The sequence below is a fragment of the Myotis daubentonii genome, chromosome 2 (genome assembly GCF_963259705.1).
Source record: "Myotis daubentonii chromosome 2, mMyoDau2.1, whole genome shotgun sequence".
Classification (NCBI taxonomy): domain Eukaryota; kingdom Metazoa; phylum Chordata; class Mammalia; order Chiroptera; family Vespertilionidae; genus Myotis; species Myotis daubentonii.
In genome coordinates this window covers 113,423,813-113,451,170 of record NC_081841.1, presented here as the reverse complement: position 1 = coordinate 113,451,170, position 27,358 = coordinate 113,423,813, and the positions used below count along the sequence as shown (strand labels likewise).

The 27,358-nt window shown below is 37.4% G+C and overlaps 1 protein-coding gene across 1 annotated transcript in view; it reads left to right on the top strand.

Annotated features, from left to right (window-relative positions):
* SOHLH2 (spermatogenesis and oogenesis specific basic helix-loop-helix 2) overlaps positions 1–27,358 on the top strand; it is a 148,699-nt gene that overhangs the window by 89,536 nt on the left and 31,805 nt on the right. Inside the window, exon 6 of the mRNA XM_059681190.1 lies at positions 1,646–1,756. Coding sequence (XP_059537173.1) covers positions 1,646–1,756 — 111 coding nt within the window. The remainder of the gene's footprint in view (positions 1–1,645; positions 1,757–27,358) is intronic.

The following is a 27,358-nucleotide window of genomic DNA, read 5'->3' as shown; positions in this document are numbered from 1 at the left end:
AAAGAACACTTAAAAAGTTTACTCTCTCTGCTTCTGTTCCTCCATCTGAGAGATATTAGAACTGGTATTCAAATCTGCAGTTTATAGGCAGTTTAACTGGTGCTTCTAATGTTAGCATTGTATTATGCTTATAAAAATTCAGTTTTTGTGAATTTTTTCCTTTCAATTTAAGTTGATTCTCCAGGAGGTTCATTCAAACTAGGAAAAGCTGAGAAGTGAATTTTGATGTATCCTTATAGCATAGGGCTACAAACAATGGACATACTTTCTGAGGACATGGGTGATGATGATGGAAGTTTTGAGTCATCACTTCCAGAATTTGTAGAACATGACAATCCACTATTTGTAGAAATGTGGCCATTTACTATTTTGAACAAGGAAGAGACTTGGCAACCAATAAATGTGGTGAAGCCAAAGATGCCATCACTTAAGTAATGCAGAGATAACAGCTTTCTTGATCTTATTTAACATTTTAACCTCAAAGAAATTTACTGTATTAAGCCTTATTTGGGATATGAGGTTGGGAAAGGTTTTGGAAGGCTTTGTGATTTTCTTACATTATTTGCAACTGCTTTTTGAGCCTCACTCATCTTGAATCTTTGTTCTTCCTAAGAATCCTACTAAAAATACAAGTAAATTTTCAAATCAAGTTATATCTCTTGGGATAAAGGAACTAATATTAGTTTGTAAGTTTCTTAGGAAAATTTCATAAAAATCAATCAAATTAGTTAATTAAAATGCTTGAAGAAGTTCTAGAAAAATGGTAGAGCTAGAAAATGCCCATTAGTTGACAAATTTTTATTTTTCTATTATTTTTTCCTCATCTGAGGACAAGCTTAGAGAGAGGAAAGAGGGGGGCAGAGAGAGAGAGATGAGATGAGAAAGAAACATTGATCTCTTGCCTTCTGTACATGCCCTGACCAGGGATCAAACCCGCAACCCAGGTATGTGCCCTGGCCAGGAATTGAACTGGCAACCTTTCAATGCACAGGACAACGCTCAACCAACTGAGCCACTCTACCTGGGCAGTTGGAACCAGACCTTGCTGATCAAGTTGGAATAGTATATCTTGACCCTCTAATCCATTTTTCTTTATTGATTAAGGTATTATATGTGTGTCCTTATCCCCCCATTGCTCCCCCAGCACCGCCCCCCCCCCAATCATGCCCTCACCCCCCCTGGAATCTGTGTCCATCGATTAGGCTTATATGCATGCATACAAGTCCTTTGGTTGCTCTCTCCCCCTTACACCCACCCTCTCCTACCTTCCCTCTGAGGTCTGATGGTCTGATCAATGCAGACAGAGAAGCATTGTAATGCACCTTTAGATACAATTTTATAATTTGGGATAGTTGTAAGCAGTGAGGTCAGATTATTGTAATCCTGCTTGTATCTGTTATTCTTTATCTGTGTATTTTAGAATATTGATAAATCATTGAATTTATGATCTTGATAATAAATTCTTTTGAAATAAAATATTCTGCACCAAATATGTAAGGTGACATGCTTTGATATTTACTGCAATTTTGTATGAAACAAGATATTTAGATAAACACCCTTTGATTAGTGTATTGGTGCTTATTATTTAATATTGCCTGAACAATTTTCCTCTTAAATATATAGTATGATTTTCTCTTGTTTCTAGCTCTGAGTCTCTAAGAAAGGACATTGGGCTTGAATTAAAGGCGCCATTTTCTGATTTTGAAACAAGCAAAAAGATTTCTGTTCTTCATTCAAGCAAGGAAAAGCTGAGAAGGTGAATTTTGATATAGCCCTTTTAGCATTATTCCCTTTAGGATGAAATACTTTCATGAATTTTAAAATTTTTTGTAATATTGTTAAAAGTCTATGTGAAACTAGCAAATCTGAAAACTAAATACATACCACTCATTCATTCAGTTGATTATTCAATAAGTAGTTATGAATATCTACTGTGTGCCATAATATGACTGGAGAACTCAGATAAAAAAATAAATCCTTGCCTTCAAGGAGATCATAGTCTAGTGTTCAGACAGACTTATATATACGCAGCTATTAAGTAGAACTCTATGTTTTAACACATGCTATCATAGAGAGGAACACATAGGAAACACATAGGAAAGTTACGTATGACAGAATAAGGGGGCAAGAAGAGTTTTCTTGAGAAGATGAGAGCTGAATTGAGCTTTCAACCAAAGGCTACTATTAATTTGGTTTAGAAATAAGGGAGGACTTTTATGTGGGAGAGTATCAGGTGCAGAGGCTGGTAGTATGAGACTATATAGTGAATTTATGAAACTGCAAGTATTTTCATATAGTTAACTATAATGACACAAGTGGAAAGAGCCAAGAGATTAGAGGTGTAGGTAAGGATTGGGTGTGAGATGTTAAGGAATTTGAAGTTAACCTGAGCTACTGGGGAGGCACTAAAGGATTTTAGCAAAGGAGTGGGGTGTATGATAAGATTTGTACCATAGGATGAATATTTTACCAGGATGTTTGAGAGTGAATTAAGTCTGGAGGCCAGAAGAGTCTGTAATAAGAAATGGTATAATCCTGGCTATGGTGTTAGAAATGGGATAGTGAGGAATAAGCCAACTTTAGATACATTAAGTTGGTAGAATCAATATGAACATGGTTGAAGGAGGAGTCAAGTGTAACTTTCAAGTAGATGGTGGAACCATTGACTGACTAGGAAGCACAGTGGAATGGCAGTCTGACTGTTAGAGGTGATTTTTTGCTTTTGCATTTAAATCTCTGGGTTTAAATGGAGGTAGCTATCAAGTAAGGAATTGGCCCTTAGCTTCTAGAGAAAGGTCTAGGCTAGAAATATAGACTTAAATTCTCAGGATACATACAGCATCTATTTGAAGTGTGAATGTAGGATGGATATGACTTTGAATAACATATAGGAAGGAGACACAAAGAGAAGAGAACCTTGGGGAAAAGCTCAATATTTAAGGCATAGGCAGCCAAGAAGAGATCAAGGTAAGGGGAGTTACTAGGAAGATAAGAAGAAAAACAAGAGGGAGAGGTATTGAGACCAGAGGAGGAGTTTCCTAAAGTATTGAGTGTTCAGGAATATCACATGACACAGAGTTCAAATAAGGTCAGAAGTGATAATTCACTATTTGTCCTGAGAAAAGAATTTCAAAGGCACATGGGTGGAGAAGTGTAAACCTGATGGCAAGATTTCGTGAATTAAGGGGAATTCATACACCCTCAGTGAAGTGGAGGGTAGGCAGGCACTAAAGCACTGGCACAAGCACCTGTTAATCCTCCATATGTCTTCTTGGTTCAGGTAAAGAACAAAGAACCACTCAAACTATCCTACTCCAATTTTTAATTTTTCCCAGGCCTCATCCCAGCAAATTCTATGCCTTTTATCCAACTGGATTACCTTTCTAGTTTTTCCCAGGCTAGTCCCTGTCCCTCTGTTTCATCATCCTGATTCTCATTGAGCGTGTCCAAAAGTTCAATTACATCATCTCGTTTCTATTGCGCATGTGCCCAGCAGAGGAATTTCTTCCCCCCTCTCTGGTACTGGGCTTTTAGCACCCTGGCAAGGTTTTCCCGTCCATTTCTAGTTCCCTAGAGTGTGTGAACTAGTACACCTAATGGAATGCTGTCCTGCTAGCTGCTTCAGCTTCCCAGTTTATTAAGATTTAGTTCCCTTTTGCTTTCTTCCTTATATTAATAACTAGCTACCTCCCTTATATCAATAACTAGCTACCTACACTGACAGCATGGTTAGGGAAGAAGCATCATTACAAAAAGATGGAGAATGAAAGTCAGAGCATAGATGAAAGATAAAATGAAATGTGAATGGCATATAAAAGGAGATTTAGGGTAAAATGGGAAATTTGGAAAAGTCTGGGCCAGACTTTAATATATTTATATTCCAAAAGAAAATAGCTGGAAGAGAGAAAGAGGTCATGTTCTGGTTATCTAAGGGTACATAAAAAAAAAGAAACCAGAATTTATTGGTTTGATACACGGTTTTATGGGTTAACAATTTGAGCAAGGCTCAGCCAGGCAATTCTGCCTACATGACATTAACTGGGGTCACTTGTTAGTATTTAGCTTGTGGGTGGTCTAGTCAGAAGAGTCCAAGACATTACCAGGGCCATCAACTGAAGATTCGTCAGCAGCCCAGGGCTCCTAGAGAGATTGTTCCAAGAGAAATGAAGATGAAGCTGGACCAGTGCCCCTTCTACCTATGCAATTGGTCAAAGCAGTCACAGAGCCAGATGTAAGGGAAGGGTATATAGATCCCACCTCTCAGTGGGAAGAATGCCAAAGAATTTTAATCCCCTATACTTAATAAGGGGGTTGATGATGGATTTAGCATTCATGAGGAGTCAGAAGGCTAAGGAACCAATTGGAAGAAACCTTTTCTATGGAAAATATAGGGAAGGAGCTAAAACTAAGTGTGGATAAAGATGAATCTTTGATGGGGGTTAGATTGAGCAAGTTTTGCCAAATGGCTTCCATTATCTGCTGAAGATTAGTGGGAAGATGGTGGGGTTTTGAGCTGGATAAATTGAACTGGGGGATGGATTAGTCTATTCCAAAAGGCCTTCATTCACATGTCCTATGCCTTGGCCAAGTAAATAAAGACTTAAGCCTTGCTGGCCAGTGCTATCCTATAGAGTTCAATGATCTGCAGTGAAATGAGAAAAAAACAGTGCAATGAGTATTTTTAAAATTATATAACTTACAATCATATACCATGATTGTGTTTTCCATACTTTACTTGGTATTAAAATTGTTGTGATTTTAGTTAATGGTTACAACATAATGATATTGGGAGATAGTACCTTTTTTCATTATTTTTCATGTTCATATCTAATGTTGGCAATCCTTTATTGGTTCCTTTACAGTTCTGTGTTGTTTTTATTTTTTAATATTAATGGCTGGTGAAAACTAAAATTGGAGAACCATTCATTTAGCAAACTATAAACTGACATTTTGGGGGATGTCCACCCCTGTGGCATTATTTAAAGGGCTAGAAATTTTTGTTTCTCTAAAAGAAAAGTTCTCTTTCCCTTTAGGAATTTGCTTAAGAGATACCAGAAAGTAAACAATCCATCCATGATTTTTTTTTTTTTTGCCTTTTCCTCCTCTTAACCCTTCTGATTACACCCATGAATCTTTTTTTTTAATTAAATCTTTATTGTTCAGATTATTACATTGGTTCCTCTTTTTTCCCACCATAACTCCCCTCCACCCCGTTCCCACCCCACCCTCTGCCCTCACTCCCCACCCACTGTCCTAATCCAGAGGTGCATGATTATTGTCTAATCTCTTCCCTCACCCCCCACATACCTTTCCCCCCCAAGAATAGTCAGTCCATTCCCTTTCTATGTCCCTGATTCTATTACAGTCACCAGTTCATACTGTTCAACAGATTATTTATTCACTTGATTTTTAGATTCACTTGTTGATAGATGCATATTTATTGTTCATAATTTGTATCTTTACCTTTTTCTTCTTCCTCCTCTTCTTAAAGGATACCTTTCAGCATTTCATATAATACTGGTTTGGTGGTGATGAACTCCTTTAGCTTTTCCTTATCTGTGAAGCTCTTTATCTGGCCTTCACTTCTGAATGATAGCTTTGCTGGATAAAGCAGTCTTGGTTGTAGGTTCTTGGTATTCATCACTTTGAATATTTCTTGCCACTCCCTTCTGGCCTGCAAAGTTTCTGTTGAGAGATCAGCTGACAGTTGTATGGGTACTCCCTTGTAGGTAACTGATTTTCTTTCTCTTGCTACTTTTAGGATTCTTTCTTTGTCTTTTGCTCTTGGCATTTTAATTATGATGTGTCTTGGTGTGGTCCTCTTTGGATTCCTTTTGTTTGGGGTTCTCTGCGCTTCCTGGACTTGTAAGTCTATTTCTTTCACCAGGTAGGGGAAGTTTTCTGTCATTATTTATTCAAACAGGTTTTCAATATCTTGCTCTCTCTCTTCTTCTGGCACCCCTATAATTCGGATGTTGGTACGCTTGAAGCTGTCCCAGAGGCTCCTTACACTATCTTCGTATTTTTGGATTCTTTTTTCATTTTGCTTTTCTGGTTGGGTGTTTTTGCTTCTTCGTATTTCAAATCTTTGACTTGATTCTTGTGCTCCTCTGGTCTGCTGTTGGGAGTATGTATATTCTTTATTTCAGTCAGTGTATGCTTAATTTCTAGTTGGTTCTTTATCATAACATTGAGGGTTTCACTAGATTTCTTGAAGATCTCACTACATTTATCGGCGGCCTCACCAGTCTTTTTGAGGGCCTTATTAAATTTATCGGCGACTTCTAGACAGTTCTTTAAAGACCTTAAAAGTGTGGTTTTGAACTCTATATCCAGCAGTTTGCTTTCCTCCATTTCTGTTGTTTGTGTCCTGTTTCTTTGTCTCGGCATGTTTTATGCTTCGCTGTGTCGATAGAGTGGCTTTCTGTGCTAAGTGTCCCAATTATCTGAGGTAGACACTCTTGGTGCACCTCCTTGTGGGCTTTGTGCATAGCCTTGTTGTAATTAAGCCTTGATTGTTGTAGTTATCACTGTGAGGAATTGACCTCCAGGCCAATTGACTGTGAGAATCAGCTGTGTCTGCAGTGGGAGAACTTCTGTGCTGGAGACACCCCTCTGGGGCTAGACTTGCTTCAATGGGGCTTTGGTACTCACTGAGTCTGCCCCCTGAGTGTGTCTTTTATGGTTCCATGGAGCTTCAAACTGGATGGTCCCACTGTGACCTCTGGGCTTCCTGGCTCCTGGATCTCTAGGGAGGTGCTAATCTAGCCTTTGCCTGTAGCTATCCAGCAAAAGTCTCCCTGCAGGGCTTGGGCGGGGCGGGTCCCACGGGATCAACAGGGCGGGGCTAGCAGTCATGGCTTCTCTCAGTCTTGCCCTCAGAGGCTCTGCTTCTCAGTGTCCTGGTAATCACTGCAAGCCCCTCGGAGAGAAAGCTGCCCTAGGGTTCTGACCGATGCCAGACAGTCCCGCTTCCCCCGTATGAGTCTGAGTCCCTAGAGATTCACCTGGAACTTGAGCTCAGAGCCTGAGACTCCCTCCCAATTGAAAACGACAACCGTGCCCTCAGCCGCCAGCCCACTCCACATGCACTCCACACCTTAGTATTTTACTCCCATACCGCACCTCCTCTGAGTCTCGGTATGGTTTTCTCTTTCCTTCTAGTTGTAGAATTTCCACTCAGCCAGCCTTCCTGTGGTTCTGGGTGATGTCTGTTCTGTCTTTTAGTTGTATTTTTGAAGTGGTTGTGCGAAGCAGCAATCTCTGGTGTTTACCTATGCTGCCATCTTGGTTTCTCTCCCGAATCTTCAAATAGATGTTTCTAGTCTATTTCCCTTTCTTATTCTCCTCCTCCCAATCAGCTGCTTTACATATGGTTTTGTCTTTTTTGTTTCATTTTGCTCTGTTTTAAATACCATAGGGTAGCATTATGTTTGCTAATGATAAGGAAGTAATAGCCCCAGTAAATAGTTTTGAATATTTGCATTTGGGAATTTCTTTTTAAAACATTCCTAACATTTTTGTTTCCTTTCAGAACCACTTAATAAAAATTAGCTACCTAATTCTAATATTCTTGGTGAAATCCCTTTAATTATAAGTTTTAAAAACATAAATATTTATGTCTATCTTGGTAAGGTACATGCTTTTCAAAGTGATGCCATTATTTTTGTTTGTGTGGCTATAAGTCCAAGTGATGGTGGCTTAATAATTTTTAGGATGTCTACTCACTTGAAAAGAAGTGAAAATGAGCTGTGTGATAGTTTCTCACAAACAAAGGTTTTTCCAGGATTGGTCAAGTCTTAGAAATTTAAGGAAGGTAGAACAAGAAATTTTCAGAGAGTTCTAAGTTATATGTTGCCAAGAAACCCTTCTCTCTGAGTTCTTGAGACATATTTGTACATATGAGAGACCCAAGGACTTAGTTTAGACCAGCCGTGGGCAAACTACGGCCCGCGGGCTGGATCCGGCCCATTTGAAATGAATAAAACTAAAATAAAAAAAGAGACCGTACCCTTTTATGTAATGATGTTTACTTTGAATTTATATTAGTTCACACAAACACTCCATCCATGCTTTTGTTCCGGCCCTCCGGTCCAGTTTAAGAACCCATTGTGGCCCTCCAGTCAAAAAGTTTGCCCACCCCTGGTTTAGACCAAGCTTTACTTTCAGGTCTCTTTCAGCTTCTTGAAATCACTGTTAACTGAGGAAGACTGAAACCAGATTTGTTCTTTTCCTGACTTGTGTGAATTAGGTCATAACCAAGATAACTTCTGTGGTAGATGACAACATCAAAACACATCCCTTGATCTGTTGTTGCCTATTGCTGCTTCTATACACAAAGGAAAAAGAAAAAGATAGGGACAGGTGGAACCCTTGCAGCCTGTTATCCTACTTTTCTGAGGCAATGTTAATGTTCTTCAAAAACTTTCATAAATAGTTTCTCTTAATTGTTTTCTTCTGTTTTCTGTTTGTTAGTTGTTGATTTTTAAAAAAATGTGGCATTATTAACATACAATGAAATTAACATATAATGAAATATAAGTGTATAGTTTTTCTTTACCTTTGGTTGTGTTCATTCTTTGTTCAATTTTTTTATTAGGGTTTTATGCCTTTTTTTCTTATTGACTTATAAGTTCATTATGTATTCTGGTTACTAGCACTTTGAGAAATATTTATATTGCAAATATCTTCTATCAGACCATGTGTTGACATATACATATTTTTAGCTAATACATAAGACTTGAATGAAATTCTGGTCACAAGAGGGCACTTTGGGTTATGCCCAAAAGGATGAAATTTTGCTTATGTATTTCACAGTGCATATTCCCCAGCCCTGCCCTAGTCTCAGGTTCCTAACCTAGATGTTAGAACCAGAAAGATTTGAGAAGCAATGAACAAGGTTAGATTCATAATATTTGCTAATACCCTTCATAGTCTTTGTAATATTAGAGAATTTAGGATAAAGAGTTACATTTAATAGGCATTATAATATTAAGTTAGTGTTTGTAAGAGATAGGTTGTGTTTGAGTATATGGTTTGTTGAGTTTTGTAGAGATGGTTTGTTATTCATAAGAGGAGAGGTACACTATGGCACTCAATACATGAAGTGCCCTCTCCTCTTGGGAACTGTGAGTAACCTACATTTTAAACCACTTTGCACTTTTTCCTGGTCTATTCTTTACCACCCACAAGAGGTAACCACTGCTCTGACTTCTATTACCATTATTTGGTTTGTTTGTTCTAGAATTTCATATAAATAGAATCATTAAAATATACACCTATGTCTGGCTACTTTCACTCAGCAAATGTGAGATTCATTAATGTGTATGTATCAGTAGTTTGTTCCTTCTTATTGTTGAGCATTTCAATATGTCAACATATCATATTGTGGTTATTTATTCTCTGGGTTTTTGTCTAATACTGTGAACAATCCTTTTATATATGTTTTGTGAACCTAGATTTCCATTTCTCTTAACTACATACCAGGTACATAGAAATTAAATTTCATGTCATAGGGATGGATGGATGTTTCTGTTTTTAGAAGACTTCCAAGGCAATTTTCAAAAGAGTAACACCATTGGCTCTCCCACCAGCAATTTTGAATGCCAATTATACCATGTCCTCACAAATATTTGGTATTATTTGTCTTTTTCATCTTCCTTCATTTAGTGGTTGTGGAATATGATCTAATTGTGATTTTAAATTTGAATTTCCCTGATGACACCTTTTTATGTGCTTTTGGCCATTTGTGTATCTTATTTTATGGAAAATTTATTCAAGTGTTTTGCTCATCAAAAAGTATTTGGTTACTTGTGTCTTTTTTCTTTTGTTTAATTGAGTTCTAGGAGCTCTTCAATTTTCTGGATTTAAATCCATTGTCAGACTGTCCTAAAAATCATGGAAAAATATCTTCTGGACAGAGGTCTTAAAAATGGCAGCGGAGTAAAGGGATGTTACACTGACATTCTTCTGGGACCAAACTGAAAATACAACTAAAATATAGTACAGAAAAATCACTCTGAAAAATCAACTGAAGACTAGTTAATAGAACACTGATAACCAAAGATGGAAAGTGGAGACCGCATAGAGACTGGTAGGAAGTACAGAGTCACAAAAGGGCTGGCTGGGCTCCCATAGACAGCAGCTGAAGGTGCAGAGGGATATCTCAGTGGCAAGGGTTCCCACTGAGAACTCTGGGGTCTAAATCCCAAGCTAGACTCCCCAGTCCAGAGCACCAGAACTGAGAAAGATGCCCATGTAACACCATGCTGTGAAAAGCAGCAGGGTGGCTGGCTGCCAGAGATGGCTTAAAATGCAGATACCATCTTAAGGGGCCAGCACAAAAAATTTTGTGTGCAGCCACTCACTTTTGGCTCTGACAAAGGGAGGGCAGAGTGGACTAGAGCTGTGTGAGGATTGGGGGCCCAGGGGTTGGAGCTTGGAGCATAGCCACTCAGATTTCCTATGCTGAGTCCTTCCCTCAAGCTGCAGAGGGCATCTTTCTCCATGGACTTTTCCCCCACAGTTTGCCCACCCTGTTGGAAGACCTCTAATCTCACCCTGTGGTCAATAGCCTGAGGCAAATCAAGACTGAATGTCAATTGGATTGCAGGCAGAGGTGGATCTCTGGAAGCTTTGAGTCTTTGCATGATCTCCTTCTGGGCCGGGGTCTAGTAAAAACAGAGTCTGGTGCACATCTTGGTCCTTTTCAAAGGCACCCAGCCCCAGCAGAGGGAGCCACAACCTGTTGATTGCTGTTAGCTCCAAACAGGGTGCCTAGGGCCAGTCAGAAACAGGATAGTGTCTGACATTATCATGCAATAGAGATTGGGAGTCATAGCAGATCTACCTAATACATAACAAAAATCCAAACAGGCAACCAAAATGGGGAGACAAAAGAATCAACTTCCAAGTGAAAGAACAAGAGAATTCTCCAGAAGAGATAAATGAAATTGATATAAGAAATTTATTAGATGTAGATTTCAGAATAATGGTGGCAAAAATGCTCAACAGCATGAGAAAAGACAGACTAACTATACAAAAAGACCAGTCAGAACTAAAAGTGACATAGCAATAATAAAGAACACATTGGAAGGAATACATAGCAGATTAGGGGAAGCCAAGGATTGGATCAGTGAATTAGAAGACAGGGTAGGAAAAATCAATCAGAGAGCAACAACAACAAAAAACAATTATAACACAAGAAGACAGTTTAAGGGAGTTGAGGGCCAACATGAAATGTAACAATATTTGCATAATACGAGTGCCAGAAGGAGAAGAAAGTGATCAAGGTATGGAGAATGTGTTTAAAGAAATAATGAAAGAAAACTGCTGAAGGAAGAAGTCACACAAGTTCTGGAGGCACAGAGAGTCCTAAGCAAGAACAACCCAAACAGGCACATGCCCAGGGACATAATAATTAAAATTCCAAAAATTAAAGACAAAGAATCTTAAAGGCAACAAGAGAAAAGCAATCTGTTACTACAAAGGAACTTCCATAAGGCTTTCAGCTGATTTCTTATCAGAAACTCAACAGGTCAGAAGGGAATGACATGAAGTACTCAAGGTAATGAAAAGCAAGAATCAGAAACCAAGATTATTATAGCCTGCAAGGCTATCATTAAAAAAAAAAATAGATGGTGAATTAAAGAGCTTCCCAGAAAAAAAGGCTAAAAGAGCTTATCATCACCAAACCAACACTGCAAGAAATACTGAAGGGCATGCTATAATGAGAAGAAATAGAGAAAAATAGGCATAAAGAATTAAAATGGCAATAAATAAGTACCTAACAATAATAAACTTATATGTAAATAGATTAAATGCTCCAAGCAAAAGACATAGGGTTACTGAATGGATACAAATACATGATTCAGAGATTAAAAATGGTGGCAGAGTAGGAGGATGCTGCATGGTCATGCTCCCAGGAACAAGCTGGATTTACAACTGAAATATGAGAAGGCTTCCTGAATAATCAACAGAAAACTCACAGGAGAGAACCCTGATACCCAGGACCGGAGGTGGAGCTGGCATAGAGACTGGTAGGAGGGGCAGAGACGTGACCCACAGAGGGGAACTGAAGTCCCAGAGAGATATCTCAGCCGGCGGTGGAGGGGGGCGAGGTGCCACTGAGAATTCTGGGATCTAATCCCGGAGCTGGGCTCCCCAGCAGAGAGCACCAAACTGAGAAAGGTATCCACATAGCATCAAGCTGTGAAAAGCAGTGGGGTGCTGTCTGCCAGGGAGCGGCAGCTGAAAGTTCAGGCACCCTCTTATAGGGCAAGGCACTAACATTCCTGTGGAGCCACCCACCTTGTGCTCTGGCAGAGGGAGAGTGAAGTGGACTGGAGCTGTGAGAGCAGAAGCCAGCACTGGGGACTTGAGGGACAGAGGTCAGAAGGCAGACACCCCAAGTCTCCTCGGCTCAGTCATTCCCTCACACAGCCACATAGACATCTGCCTTGCCTGGGGGTATAAACATCTGCCTTGCCTGGGGGGAAGACAGTTGACACACCCTATTGGAAAACACATTGACCTGAGGCTGTTTAAGAGATTAAAAGTAACAATTCGGAGGAGTAGCAGCTGCTTGTGTAGCCCGCCCCCATCCAAGGAACAGCAGCCTCGTGATCAGCACACCCTCTGTCTGAGGAACAGCAGCTATGTGTGAAGCCTCCCCCCACCAGCCAGAGGAGCCACCACAACTGTGAACAGCACCCACCAGAGGAGCTGCTACCAACCGAGGAGCAGCTGCTACCACAACCACCCAAGGAGCAACCGCAGCCCGAGGAGCCACTGCCACCCAAGGAGCAGCCCCTGAACAACTCAACATCTAGATATGTCAGTGAGATCCAACATGGGTAGACAAAGAAACCCCCAAAGGAAAGAAAAGGAGGACTCGCCAGAAAAGCAGCTAAGAGAAACAGTGGCATTCAGCATGACAGAAAAAGAATTCAGATTAAGGGTCCTAGAATGCATAAACGGGATGGAGGAAAAAATCAACAACTATGCAAGAATCAAGTAGAAACGGATGAAAAAAATCAATAAATTATGTAAGAACCAAGAAGAAATGAAGAGTGATGTAGCTGCAATAAAAAACACCATTGAAAGTTTCAACAGTAGACTAGGAGGAGTGGAGGACCAAATTAGTGAATTAGAAAACAGGGAAGCAAAACACACCCAAACTGAACTGCAATTGGAGAAAAAAATGAAAAGACAGGAGGAGAGCCTAAGGGAGCTATTGGACAACATGAAACAAAACAACACTCGAATAATAGGGGTGCCAGAACAAGAGAAAGAGGAACAAGGGTTAGAAAACCTATTTGAAGAAATAATGTCAGAAAACTTCCCAGAGGTGGAGAAGAAAAAAATCAAACAAGCCCAGAGAGTCCCACACCAGGTGAACCCGAAAAGACCCACACCAAGACACATCATAATTACCATGGCAAATGTTCAGGACAAAGAGAGAATCTTAAAGGCTGCAAGAGAGAGATGGAAAGTTACATTCAAGGGATCTGCCATTAGATTATCAAATGATTTCTCAACAGAAACACATCAGGCCAGAAAAGAATGGAAGCAAATTTACAAAGTGATGCAAAGCAAAGAACTGAATCCAAGAATACTCTATGCAGCAAGGCTATCATGCAAAACTGAAGAGGAAATAAGAAGCTTCACAGACAAATAAAGGCTAAGGGAGTTTATCACCACCAAGCCAGCAATGCAAGAAATGCTAAAGGGACTGGTGTAAAAAGAAGAAATAAAAAGCTCAGAAAGAAAACAGCTACACAAAAAAAGAAATGGCTACAAACAAGTACCTTTCAATAATAACTTTAAATGTAAACGGACTAAATGCTCCAACCAAAAGACATCGAGTGCTGAATGGATAAAAAAAAAAAAAACATGACCCATACATTTGCTGTCTACAAGAGAACCACCTCAGAATAATGGACTCACACAGACTGAAAGTGAAGGGATGGAAAAATATCTTTCAGGCAAATAGAAATGAAAAAAAAGCTGGGGTAGTAATATTTATATTGGACAAAATAGACCTCAAAGTGAAGGCCATAACAAGAGATAAGGAAGGCCACTTCATAATACTAAAGGGATCAATACAACAAGAAGATATAACCCTAATAAACATATATGCACCCAATGCAGGAGCACCCAAATCCATAAAAATACTCCTGGAAGATACCAAAGGAGAGATCGACAACAATACAATCATAGTAGGGGACTTTAATACACCACTGACATCACTGGATAAATCCTCTAGACAAAAAATCAGCAAAGAAACAGCAATCCTAAATGACTCACTAGATCAGATGGACTTAATTGACATCTTCAGAACACTTTACTTCAAAGCCACAGAATACACATTCTTCTCAAGGGCTCATGGGACATATTCCAAAATAGACCACATATTGGGTGACAAACAAAGTATTCCCAAATTCAAGAAGATTGAAATCATACCAAGCATCTTCTCAGACCACGATGGTATAATATTAGAAATAAACTACAATAAAAACAACCCAAAAACTCAAAAACTTGGAAGCTGAATAGCATGTTATTAAATATTGATTGGGTTACCAATGAAATCAAAGAAGAAATTCAAAACATCCTGGAAACTAATGACAATGAAAACACAACAATCCAAAAACTATGGGACACAATGAAAGCAATCCTGAGAGGGAAGTTTATAGCTCTACAGGCCTATCTCAAAAAACAAGAAAAAATGATAGTAAATCATCTAACTCTACAACTCAAAGAATTAGAAAGAGAGCAACAAGAAAAGCCCAGAGTGAGCAGAAGGAAGGAGATAATAAAGATTAGAGCAAAAATAAATGACATAGAGGCCAAAAAAACACATAAAATCAATGAAACCAAGAGCTTGTTCTTTGAAAGGATAAACAAGATTGATGAACCTCTAGCCAGGCTCACCAAGAAGCAAAGAGAGAGGACCCAAATAAACAAAATCAGAAATGATAGAGGCGAAATAACAACAGACCCCTCTGAAATACAAATGATTGTTAAACAGTACTATGGACAACTCTACTCCAACAAATTAGACAACCTGGAGGAAATAGACATATTTCTAGAAAAATGAAACTTTCCAAAACTCAATCAGGATAAATCTAAAAATCTCAACAGGCCAATAACTATGGAAGAAATTGAAGCAGTCATCAAAAAAGCTCCCAGCAAACAAAAGCCCAGGACCAGACGGCTCCACAGGGGCGTTTTACCAAACATTCAAGGAAGAACTAAAACCTATCCTCCTCAAACTACTACAAAACATTCAAGAGGAAGGCACACTTCCAAGCTCATTCTGTGAAGCCAGCATCACCCTAATACCAAAACCAGGCAAAGAAAACACAATGAAAGAGAATTACAGGCCAATATCCCTAATGAACATAGATGCCAAAATCCTCAACAAAATCTTAGCAAATCAGATCCAGCAGTACATCAGAAAGATCATACACCATGACCAAGTAGGATTTATCCCAGGGATGCAAGGATGGTACAATATCCGCAAAACAATAAACGTGATACATCACATAAACAAATTGAGAGATAAAAAATCACATAGTCATATCAATTGATGCAGAAAAAGCATTTGACAAAATCTAACACCCATTTTTGATAAAAACTCTCAGCAAGGTAGGAATAGAAGGATCATACCTCAACATAAAAAAGCCACATATGACAAATCCACAGGCAACATCATACTCAATGGACAAAAACTAACACCATTTCCCCTAAGAACAGGAACAACACAGGGATGCCCACTCTCACCCCTCCTGTTCGACATAGTACTGGAAGTATTAGTCATTTCAATTAGACAAGAAGAAGAAATAAAAGGCATCGAAATTGGAAAAGAATAAGTAAAACTGTCCTTATTTGCATGTGAAATGATATTATACATAAAAAACCTAAAGACTGCATCAAAAAACTATGAGACTTAATAAATGAATTCAGCAATGTAGCAGGATACAAAATTAATGCCAAGAAATCTATGGCATTTCTATATACCAATAGTGAACTTACAGAAAGAGAGACTAAAAAGACAATCCCATTTACCCTCGCACCAAAAAAATTAAGACACCTATGAATAAACTTAACTAAGGAGGTAAAAGACCTCTACTCAGAAAACTACAGGACTTTGAAAAATGAGATAGAGGAAGACATAAACAGATGGACGAAAATACCATGTTCTTGGATTGGTAGAATCAACATCATTAAAATGTTCATACTACCCAAAGCAATATATAAATTCAACGCACTTCCCATTAAAATTCCAATGGCATATTTCACAGGCCTAGAACGAACTCTCCAAAAATTCATCTGGAATAAAAGAAGACCCCGAATAGCTGCAGAGATCTTGAGAAAGAACAAAGTAGGTGGGATCTCAATACCAGATATCAAGCTGTATTACAAAGCCACTGTTCTCAAAACTGCCTGGTACTGGCACAAGAACCAACATACAGATAAATGGAATAGAATAGAGAGCCCAGAAATTGGCTGAATCAATATGCTCAATTAATATTTGACAACGGAGGCAAGAACATACAATGGAGCCAAGATAGTTTCTTCAATAAATGGTGTTGGGAAAATTGGATGGATACATGCAAGAAAATGAAACTAGACCACCAACTTACGCCATACACAAAAATAAACTAAAAATGGATAAAGGACTTAAATGTATAACGGGAAACCATAAAAATACTGGAAGAATCCAAAGGCAACAAAATCTCAGACATATACCAAAGCAATTTCTTCACCGTTACAGCTCCTAGGGCATTGGAAACTAAAGAGAAAATAAACAAATGGGACTACATCAAAATAAAAAGCTTCTGTACAGCAAAAGAAACCATCAACAAAACAACAAGAAAGCCCACTGTGTGGGAAAACATATTTGCCAATGTTATATCTGATAAGGGCTTAATCTCCAAAATTTATAGGGAACTCATACAACTTAACAAAGGGAAGATAAACAATCCAATCAAAAAATGGGCAAAGGACCTAAATAGACACCTTTCAAAAGAGGACATTCAGAAAGCCAAGAGACATACGAAAACTTGCTCAAAGTCACTAATCATCCGAGAGATGCGAAGCAAAACAACAATGAGGTACCATCTCACACCTGTCAGAATGGCTATCATCAACAAATCAACAAACCACAAGTGCTGGAGAGGATGTGGGGAAAAAGGAACACTTGTGTATTACTGGTGGGAATGCAGACTGGTGCAGCCACTATGGAAGACAGTATGGAGTTTCCTCAAAAAACTAAAATGGAACTCCCATTTGACCCTGTGATCTCACTTCTAGGAATATATCCCAAGAAACACCAATCAGAAAGGATATATGCACCCCTATGTTCATAGCAGCACAATTCACCATAGCTAAGATCTGGAAACAGCCTAAGTGCCCATCAGTAGATGAATGGATTAGAAAACCATGGTACATCTACACGATGGAATACTATGCTGCTGTAAAAAAGAAGGACTCTTACCATTTGCAACGGCATGGATGGAACTTGAGAGCATTATGCTAAGTGAAATAAGTCAGTCAATGAAGGAAAAACACCACATGATCTCACCCACTCATGGATAATAAAGACCATTATAAACTTATGAACAAAAATAGATACAGAGGCAGAGCTGCCTCGAACCGACTGTCAAACTATAGCAGGAAAGCCCGGGAGGGTTGAGGGGCTGGAGGGGTGGGGTAAGAGTTCAACCAAAGGACTTGTATGCATGCATATAAACATAACCAATGGACATAAGACCCGGGGGTGTAGGGGAGGCCGGGGAATTATTAAGGGCGGGGAAAAAAGGAGACATATGTAATACTCTTTGTAGTACTTTAAGCAATAAAACAATTAAAAAAAAACAAATACATGATTCAATTATATGCCATCTATGAGAGACACACCTCAGGACAAAAGACTCACACAGGATAAGAGTGAAGGGATGGAAAAATTTTTCCATGCAAATTGAAACAAAAAAGGTGGGGTTACAATACTCATATCTGACAAAATACACTTCAAAATGAAGGCCTCACAAAAGACAATGAAGGACACTATATAATATTAAAGGGATTGATCCAATAGGAAGATATAACCCTGGTAAACATATATATATATATATACCCAGAATAGGAGCACCTAAACATATAAAAACCTTTGGAGGAATTTAAGGGAGAGATCGACAGCAATAGAGTCACAGTAGAGGACTTTGACACCCTGCTGACTTACACACAAAAACTTAGAAAGGAAACAGTGACTATAAATGACACACTGGACACACTGGATCAGATGGATTTAATTGACATTTATAGAACATTTATCCCCAAAGCAGAATATATATTCTTCTCAAGTGTACATGGATCATTCAGAAAGATAGAAAATATGTTAGGACACAAAATAAGTCTCTACATGTTCAAGAAGATTGAAATCATATCAAGCATCTTCTCAGACTACAATGGAATGAAATTAGAAATCAACTATAATAAAACACTTGAAAACATTCAAACACGTGGAGGCTAAATAGCATGCTATTTAACAATGAATGGGTTACCAATAAGATCAAGAAAGAAATTAAAAACTTCCTGGAAACAAATGAAAATGAACAAACAGCAATCCAAAATCTCTGGGACACTGCAAAAGCAGTCCTCAGAGGGAAGTTTATAGCACTATAGGCCTAGCTTAAAAACCAAGAAAAAGTAATAATAAATATAACCCTACAACTTAAACAATTAGAAAGACAACAAAAAGAAAAGTCGAGAGTAAGCAGAATGAAGGAAATAATAAAGATCAGAGTGGAAATAAATGACATAGAGGCAAAAAAAATAAAACAATAGAAAAGATCAAAGAATCCAAGAGCCAGTACTTTGAAAAGATACACAACATTGATGAACCATTAGTCAGACTCAATAAACAGAGAAGACCCAAATAAACAAAATCAGAAATGAAAGCAGAAAAGTAACAACTGACACCACAGAAATACAAAGGATTGTAAGAAAATACTATGAACAAATATATACCAACAAGCTCAGGAATGTGGATTAAATGGACAAGTTCCTAGAAAAATACATCTTTCAGAAATGGAATCAGGAAGAATCAGAAAACCGGAGAAGGCCAATAACAACTGATAAAATAGAAGCAGTAATCAGAAAACTCCCAGCAAGCAAAAGCCCTGTACTGGATAGCTTCACAGGAGAGTTTTACAAATATTCAAAGAACTACCACATTTCCTCCTGAAACTATTCCAAAAAATGCAAGAGAAAGGAACATATCTAAGCTCTTTTAATGAGGCCAGCATTATCCTAATTCTAAAATCAGATAAAGATACTCAAAGAAAGAAAACTATAACCAGTATCCCTGATGAACAAACATGCTAAAATTCTCAACAAAATATTAGTAAATCAGATCCAGGGATATATTAGAAAAATCATACACCATGACCAAGTGGAATTTACTTCAGGGATACAAGGCTGGTACAATATTTGCACATCAATAAATATGATACATCACATAATCAAATTGAAAGACAAAAACCACATGATCATTTCAATAGACACAGAAAAAGGATGTGACAATCCAACATCCATTTTTCACCACTCTTATTCAACATAGTACTGGAAGTCCCAGCCACAGATATCAGACAAGAAGAAATAAAAGCCTATAAGCATAACCAATGGACATAAGACACTGGGTGATAGGGGAGGCTAGGGGACTGTCTAGGGCGGGGGGATAAAATGGATACATATGTAATACCCTTTGTAATACTTTAAGCAATAAAAAAAAAAAAAAAAGAAGAAATAAAAGCCAACCAAATTGGAAAGGAGGAAGTAAAACTCTCATTATTTGCAGGTGACATGATATTAGACATAGAAAAACCTTAAAGACTCCACCAAAAAAACTACAAAATGACATAAATGAATTTGACAATGTAGCAGGATGCAATATTAACACCCAGAAATTGATGGCATGTATATACATCAATAATGAATCATCAGAAAGAGAAACTAATACAATTCCTGTATATTGCCACAAAAATATTAAGATACTTAGGAATAAACATAAACAAGGAGGTAAAAGACTTGTACATTGAAAAACTACTGGACGTTGAAAGAAGATATACACAAGTGGAAGAATATACCGTGTTCATGGATTAATAGAAGTAACATCATTAAAATGTCCATACTACCCAAAGCAATCTACAGGTTCAGTTCAATACCTATTAATATACCAACAGCATATTTCACAGATCCAGAAGAAATACTCCAAAAATTTACATGAAAGCAAGAAAGATCACAAATAGTCAATCTTGAGAAAGAAGAACAAAACTGGAGGGATCACAATGCCAGATATCAAGATATACTACAAAGCCACTGTAAACGAAACAGCCTGGTACTGGTACAGGAACAGGCATGTAGATCAATGGAACAGAACAGAAACCCCAGAAATTGACCCAAGCCACTACAATCAATTAGTAGTTGACAAAGGAGGCAAGAGCATACAATGGAGTCAGGACAGTGTCTTAAATAAAAGGTGTTGGGAAAATTTTACAGATACATGCCAAAAAAAAAAAAAAATGAAACTAGCCCACAAACTTACACCATGCACAAAAATAAACTCAAAATGGGTAAAATACTTAGATGTATTTTGTGAAGCCATAAAAATCCTAGAAGAAACAATAGGCAGCAAAATCTCAGACATCTCTCATTACAGTATACTTACACATACATCTCCTAGGGTAAAGGAAACTAAGGAGAAAATAAATAGGTCTACATTAAAATAAAAAGCTTCTGCACATCAAAAGAAACCATCAACAAAATGAAAAGGTAGCCCACTGTATGGGAGAATGTATTTGGAAGAAAATAGTTCAACACATAAATGTGACAAATAATTTATTTTTAATTTTTTTAAATTAAATCTTTATTGTTGAAAGTATCACGTTTTCTTTTTTCCCCCTTTGACCCTTCCTAGCCCACCCCAAACCCTGCCCCAGGCCTTCACTACCCTATTGTTTATGTCCATGGGTTACACATACATGCATACAAGTTCTGATGTATTTTGTGAAACCATAAAAACCCTAGAAGAAACAATAGGCAGCAAAATCTTAGACATCTCTCATTACAGTATATTTACACATACATCACCTAGGGCAAAGGAAAAGTGTTAATATCCAAAATATATAAGGAAGTAATACTACTTAACGAAAGGAAGTGTTAATATCCAAATATATAAAGTGTTAATATCCAAAAAATATAAAGTAATACTACTTAACAAAAGGAAGAGAAAAAAGCCAATTACAAATCGGCAAAGGACCTAAATAGACACTTCTCCAAAGTGTTCATACAGATGGCCAAGAGACATATGAAAAAATGCTCAAAGTCACTGCTCATCAGGGAGATGCGAATTAAAATGACACTGAGGTATAACCTCACACCTGTCAGAATAGTTACCATCAATAAATCAACAAATGACAAGTGCTGGCGAGGATGTGGAGAAAAGGGAACCCAAGTACACTGCTGGTGGGAATGCAGACTGGTGCAGCCATTATGAAAAAACAGTATGGAATTTTCTTATCTCAAAAAAAAATTAAATATGGAACTGCCATTTGACCCAGTGATCCCACTTCTAGGAATATATCCTAGGAAACCGAAACACCAATCAGAAATAATGTATGCACTCCTATGTTCATAGCAGCACAATTTACAATAGCTATATTTGGGAAACAGGCAAGTGGCTATCAGTAGATGAGTGGATTAAAAAGCTGTTGTTCATTTACAGCATGAAATACTATGAAGCAGTAAAAAAGAGGGACCTCTTATGGTTTGAGACAGCATGGAAGGCCCTGGAGAGTATTATGCTAAAGGAAATAAGCCAGTCAAAGAAAGACGAACATCACATGATTTCACTCATATGTGGAATCTAATGAACAAAATGAACTGATGAGCCCTAACCGGTTTGGCTCAGTGGATAGAGCGTCGGCCTGCGGACTCAAGGGTCCCAGGTTCGATTCCGGTCAAGGGCATGTACCTTGGCTGGGGGCACATCGCCAGTGGGGAGTGTGCAGGAGGCAGCTGATAGATGTTTCTCTATCATCGATGTTTCTAACTCTCTATCCTTCTCCCTTTCTCTCTGTAAAAAATCAATAAAATAAAAAAAATAATAAAATAAAATAAATGCTGCCTTCTTCAAACGCTCAGAGCCTCCTGTTTTAAAAAAAAAATAAAAATAAAAATAAACAAATAAACTGTTGAACAAAATAGATCCAAAAGACATAGAAGCTTAGAACAGACTGCAGAATCTCAGAGGGATGGTGGGGGAGGGTTGGTAGGTGGGAAGAGATGAATCAAAGAACTTGTATGCATGTATGTGTAATCCATGGACACAAACAATAGGGTGGTGAAGGCCTGGGGCAGGGTTTGGGGTGGGCTAGAAAGAGTCAAAGGGGGAAAAAAGGAAACATGTAATACTTTCAACAATAAAGATTTAATTTAAAAAAAGTAAAAATAAATTATTTGTCACATTTATGTGTTGAACTATTTTCTTCCAGTCTGTGGCTCACAATTTATTTTTGTAACTTATTTTGATGAGCAGAAGTTTTTAAAAAAATTTTTATTAAGTCTAATTTACCAATATATTACAATATGTATCATGCTTTTCCTATCCTATATTAGAAATTGTTGTCTACCACCAAGTTGTGATGATAGATAGATTCCTGTGTTGTCTATAAGAAGCTTTATAGTTTAGCCTTTATGAATATTTTAATCATCTTAAATCAATTTATATATGTGGCATAAAATAAGTTTGCAGGTGGATTTTTTTTTTCAGATGGATATTTTCAAGATTTTGAAAATACTTTCTATTCTCTAGTGAATTACTTTGGTACTTTCATAAAATCAATTTTCATATAATTATTAGTGTATTTCTGGATTCCCTATTTTATTCCACCTATTTATGTCTTTTTTACTCTGATATTATGCTATTAGGATTATTGTAGCTTTACAGTTAAGTCTTGAAATCAGATAAATTATTCTACCTTGGTACTTCATTTTCAAATTGTCTTGGATATTAAAGGCCCACTGCTGGCATGACTCAGTGATTGGGGATCGACCCCTAAGCCAGGAGGTCATGGCTCAATTCCCAGTAAGAACACATGCCTGGGTTTCAGGCTCCATCCCAAGTGGGGATGTGTAGGAGGCAGCTGAACAATAATTCTCTCTCATCACTGAAATTTTTTTTATCTCTCTCACTCTTCTTAACTCTCTGAAATCAATAAAAGTATATTAAAATAATACAATTGAATGAATTACTCATGATTTTTTTTAAAAAAACATACATATATATGGAATTCTTATGTTGTATCAAGCATTTTTTTTAAAGTTTATCTTTATTGTTGAAAGTATTACAGATGTCTCCTCCTTTTTTCCCCATTGGCCCCATATATCTCACCCCCACATCCCAGGCCTTCACCAAACTACTGTCTGGATCCATGGGATATGCATATATGCATATAAATTACCCAGTTAATCTTTCCCCAATCACCCCACTACCTCAGTCTTCTTTCTGATATTTGTCAGTCTGTTCCATGCTTCTATGTCTCTGCACCTATTTTGTTCATCAGTTTATTTTGTTCATTAGATCCCACATCTGAGTGAGATCATGTGATACTTTCTTTCTCTAACTGGCTTATTTCACTTAGCATGATACTCTTGAGGTCCCTCCATGCTGTCTCAAAGGGTAAGATATCCTTTTTTTACAGCTGCATGGTGTAAATGTCCCACAGCTTTTTTATCCATTCACCTACTGATGGGTACTTGGGATGTTTCCAAATCTTAGCTATTATAAATAACACTGCTATGAACGTAGGGGTGCATGTATTCTTTCTGATTGGTGTTTGGGGTTTTTAAGATATAGTAGGACCACTGGGTCAAACGGAAGTTCCATTTTTTATTTTTTGAGGAAACCTCATACTGTTTTCCATAGTGGCTACACTAATCTACATTCCCACCAGCAGTGTACTAGGATTCCCTTTTCTCCACATCCTTGCTAGCCGTTATTGTTTGTTGATTTGTTCATGATGGCCATTCTGACAGTTGTGAGGAGATATCTCATTGTGGTTTTAATTTGCACGTCTCTGATGATTAGTGACTTTGAGCATATTTTCATATGTCTCTTGGCCATTTGTATGTCCTCTTTGGAGAAATGTCTTTTCAGATCTTCTGCCCATTTTTAAATTGGATTGTTTGTTATCCTTTTGTTTAGATGTTTGAATACTTTATATATTTTGGAGATTAACCCCTTATCGGATATATCATTGGCAAATATATTCTCCTGTAGAGTAGGTTCCCTTTTCATTTTGATGGTGGTTTGTTTTTTTTTTTTTTTTGGTGTGCAGAAGCTTTCTATTTTGATGTAGTTTCATTTGTTTATTTTCTCCTTAGTTTCCTTTGCCTTAGGTGATGTATCTGTAAACATATTGCTATGTGAGATGTCTGAGATTTTACGGCCTATGTTCTCCTCTAAGATTTTTATGGTTTCATGCCTTACATTTAAGTCTTTTATCCATCTTGAGTTTATTATTGTTTATGGTATAAGTTGGTGATCTAATTTAATCTTTTTCCATGTGTGTGACCAGTTTTCCCAGCACCATTTGTTGAAGAGACTATCTTTACTCTATTGTATGTTCTTGCCTCCTTTGTCAAATATTAATTGAATGTAATGTTGTGGGTCAATTTTTGAGGTTTCTGTTCTGATCCATTGATCTATATGCCTATTATTATGCCAACACCAGGCTATTTTGATTACAGTGGCTTTGTACTATACTTTTATACTTGGTATTGTGATCCCTGCAACTTTGTTCTTCTTTCTCAAGATGGCTGCAGCTATTTGGCATCTTTTATTGTTCCATATAAATTTTTTGGGTATTTGTTCTAGCTCTCTGAAGTGTTCCATTGGTATTTTAATAGGGATTGCATTGAATCTGTAGATTGCTTTGGGTAGTATGGATATTTTAATAATGTTAATTCTTCCAATCCATGATCATGGTATGAGCTTCCATTTATTTGTATCTTCCTCTATTTCTTTTTCAATGTCCTATAGTTTTCCAAGTACAAGTCTTTTACCTCCTTGGTTAAGTTTATTCCTAAGTATCTTATTTTGTTGTTGTTACAATGGTAAATGGGATTTGTTTATTTAGTTTCTTTTTCTGAGAGGTCATTCTTGGTATATAAAAATGCCATCAATTTCTGGGTGTTGATTTTATATCCTGCTACCTTGAGGAATTCATTTATTAAGTCTAGTAGTTTCCTGATAGAGTTTTTAGTGTTTTCTCTGTACAATATCATGTCATCTGTAAGTAATGACAGTATTACTTCCTCTTTTCCAATTTGGATGCCTTTTATCTCTTCTTATTGTCTGATTGCTGTGGCTAGGACTGCCAGTACTATGTTGAATTAATGGTGAAAGCGGACATCTTTGTCTTGTTCCTGTTCTTAAGGGAAATGCTTTTAGTTTTTGCCCACTGACTCTGACGTTCACTGTAGGTTTGTCATATATGACCTTTATTATGTTGAGGACTGACCCCACTATTCCCACTTTACTGAGATTTTTTATTTAAAAAAGTCTGCTGGATTTTGTGGTATGATATTTTTGCATCTATTTATAGGATCATGTGATTTTTGTCTTTCGATGTTTATGTGATGTATCACATTTATTGATTTGCAAATATTGTACCAGCCTTGTATCACTGGAATAAATCCCACTTGGTCATGGTGTATTATTTTTTTAATATATTGCTGGATCCAATTTGCTAATATTTTGTTGAGGATTCTAGCATCTTTGTTCATCAGGGATATTGGCCTGTAATTTTCTTTCTTTGTAATGTTTTTATCTGGTTTTGGAAGTAGGGTAATGCTGGCTTCATAAAAAGAGCCTGGAAGTATTCCTTACTCTTGAATTTTTTGGAATAGTTTGAGGAGTATAGATGTTAGTTCTTCTGTGAATCTTTGGTAAAATTCACCTGTAAATTCATCTGGTCCAGGACTTTTGTTTGCTGGGAGTTTAAATTACTGCTCCAATTTCATTTGTTGTTATTGGCCTACTCAGGTTTTCTGATTCTCCCTGATTGATTTTGGAAGATTGTATATTTCTAGGAATTTGCCCATTTTTCCCAGGTTGTCTAGTTTGTTGTTCATGGTATTTGCTTACAATCCTTTGTCTTTCTGTGGTGTCTGTTGTTATGTTGCCTCTTTCATTTCTGATTTTATTTATTCGAATCCTCTCTCTTTGTTTCTCAATGAGTCTGGCTAGCATTTCATCAATCTTGTTTATCTTTTCAAAGAAACATCTCCTGGATTTATTGATCTTTTGTACTATATTTTTTAGTCTCTATGTCATTTATTTCCTCTCTGTTCTTTATTATTTCCTTTCTTCTACTTCCTCTGGGATTTTCTTGCTGGTCTCTTTCTAATTCATTTAGTTGTAGCTTACTAGTGCTTTTTCTTGTTTCTTGAGATAGGCCTGTAGTGTTATGAATTTCCCTCTTAGAAATGCTTTGGCCCTGTCCCTTCGGTTTTGGGTTGTTGTGTGTTCATTTTCATTTGATTTCAGAAAGTTTTTAATTTCTTGCTTGATCTCATAGGTAACCCACTCATTGTTTAATAACATACTATTTAACCTTCATGTATTTGAGTGTTTTTGAGGTTGTTTTTTTTTAATTGTAATTGGTTTTTAACTTCATGCCATTATGATCTGAGAAGATGCTTAGTATTATATCAGTCTTCTTTAATTTATATAGCAAGGACATTTAATTTGTATAGACTTGTTTTGTGCCCTAACATGTCTATCTTTGAGAATGTTCCATATGCACTTGATAAGAATTTATATTCTGCTGCTTTGGGGTGAAATGTTCTGTATATGGCCATTGGATCCATCTGATCTAGTGTGTCATCTAAGGCCTCTGTTCCTTGTTAATATTCTGTCTCACAGATCTATCCAGTGATGTCACTTGGGTGTTAAAAATCACCTACTATAACTGTATTGCTGTCAATCTCTCCCTTAAAGTCCATCAAGAGTTTTTATTTTTTTATGTGCTTGGGTGTTCTTTTTTTTTTTTTTAAATATTTTTATTGATTTCAGAGAAGAAAGGAGAGGGGGAGAGAGATAGAAACATCAATGATGAGAGAGAATCATTGATTGGCTGCCTCCTGCACACCCCACACTGGGGATCAAGCCTGCAACCCTGGCATGTGCCCTTCACTGGAATATCGAACCTGAAACCCTTCAGCCTGCAGTCCGACACTCTATCCACTGAGCCAAACCAGCTAGGGTTACTTGGGTGTTCTTATATTGAGT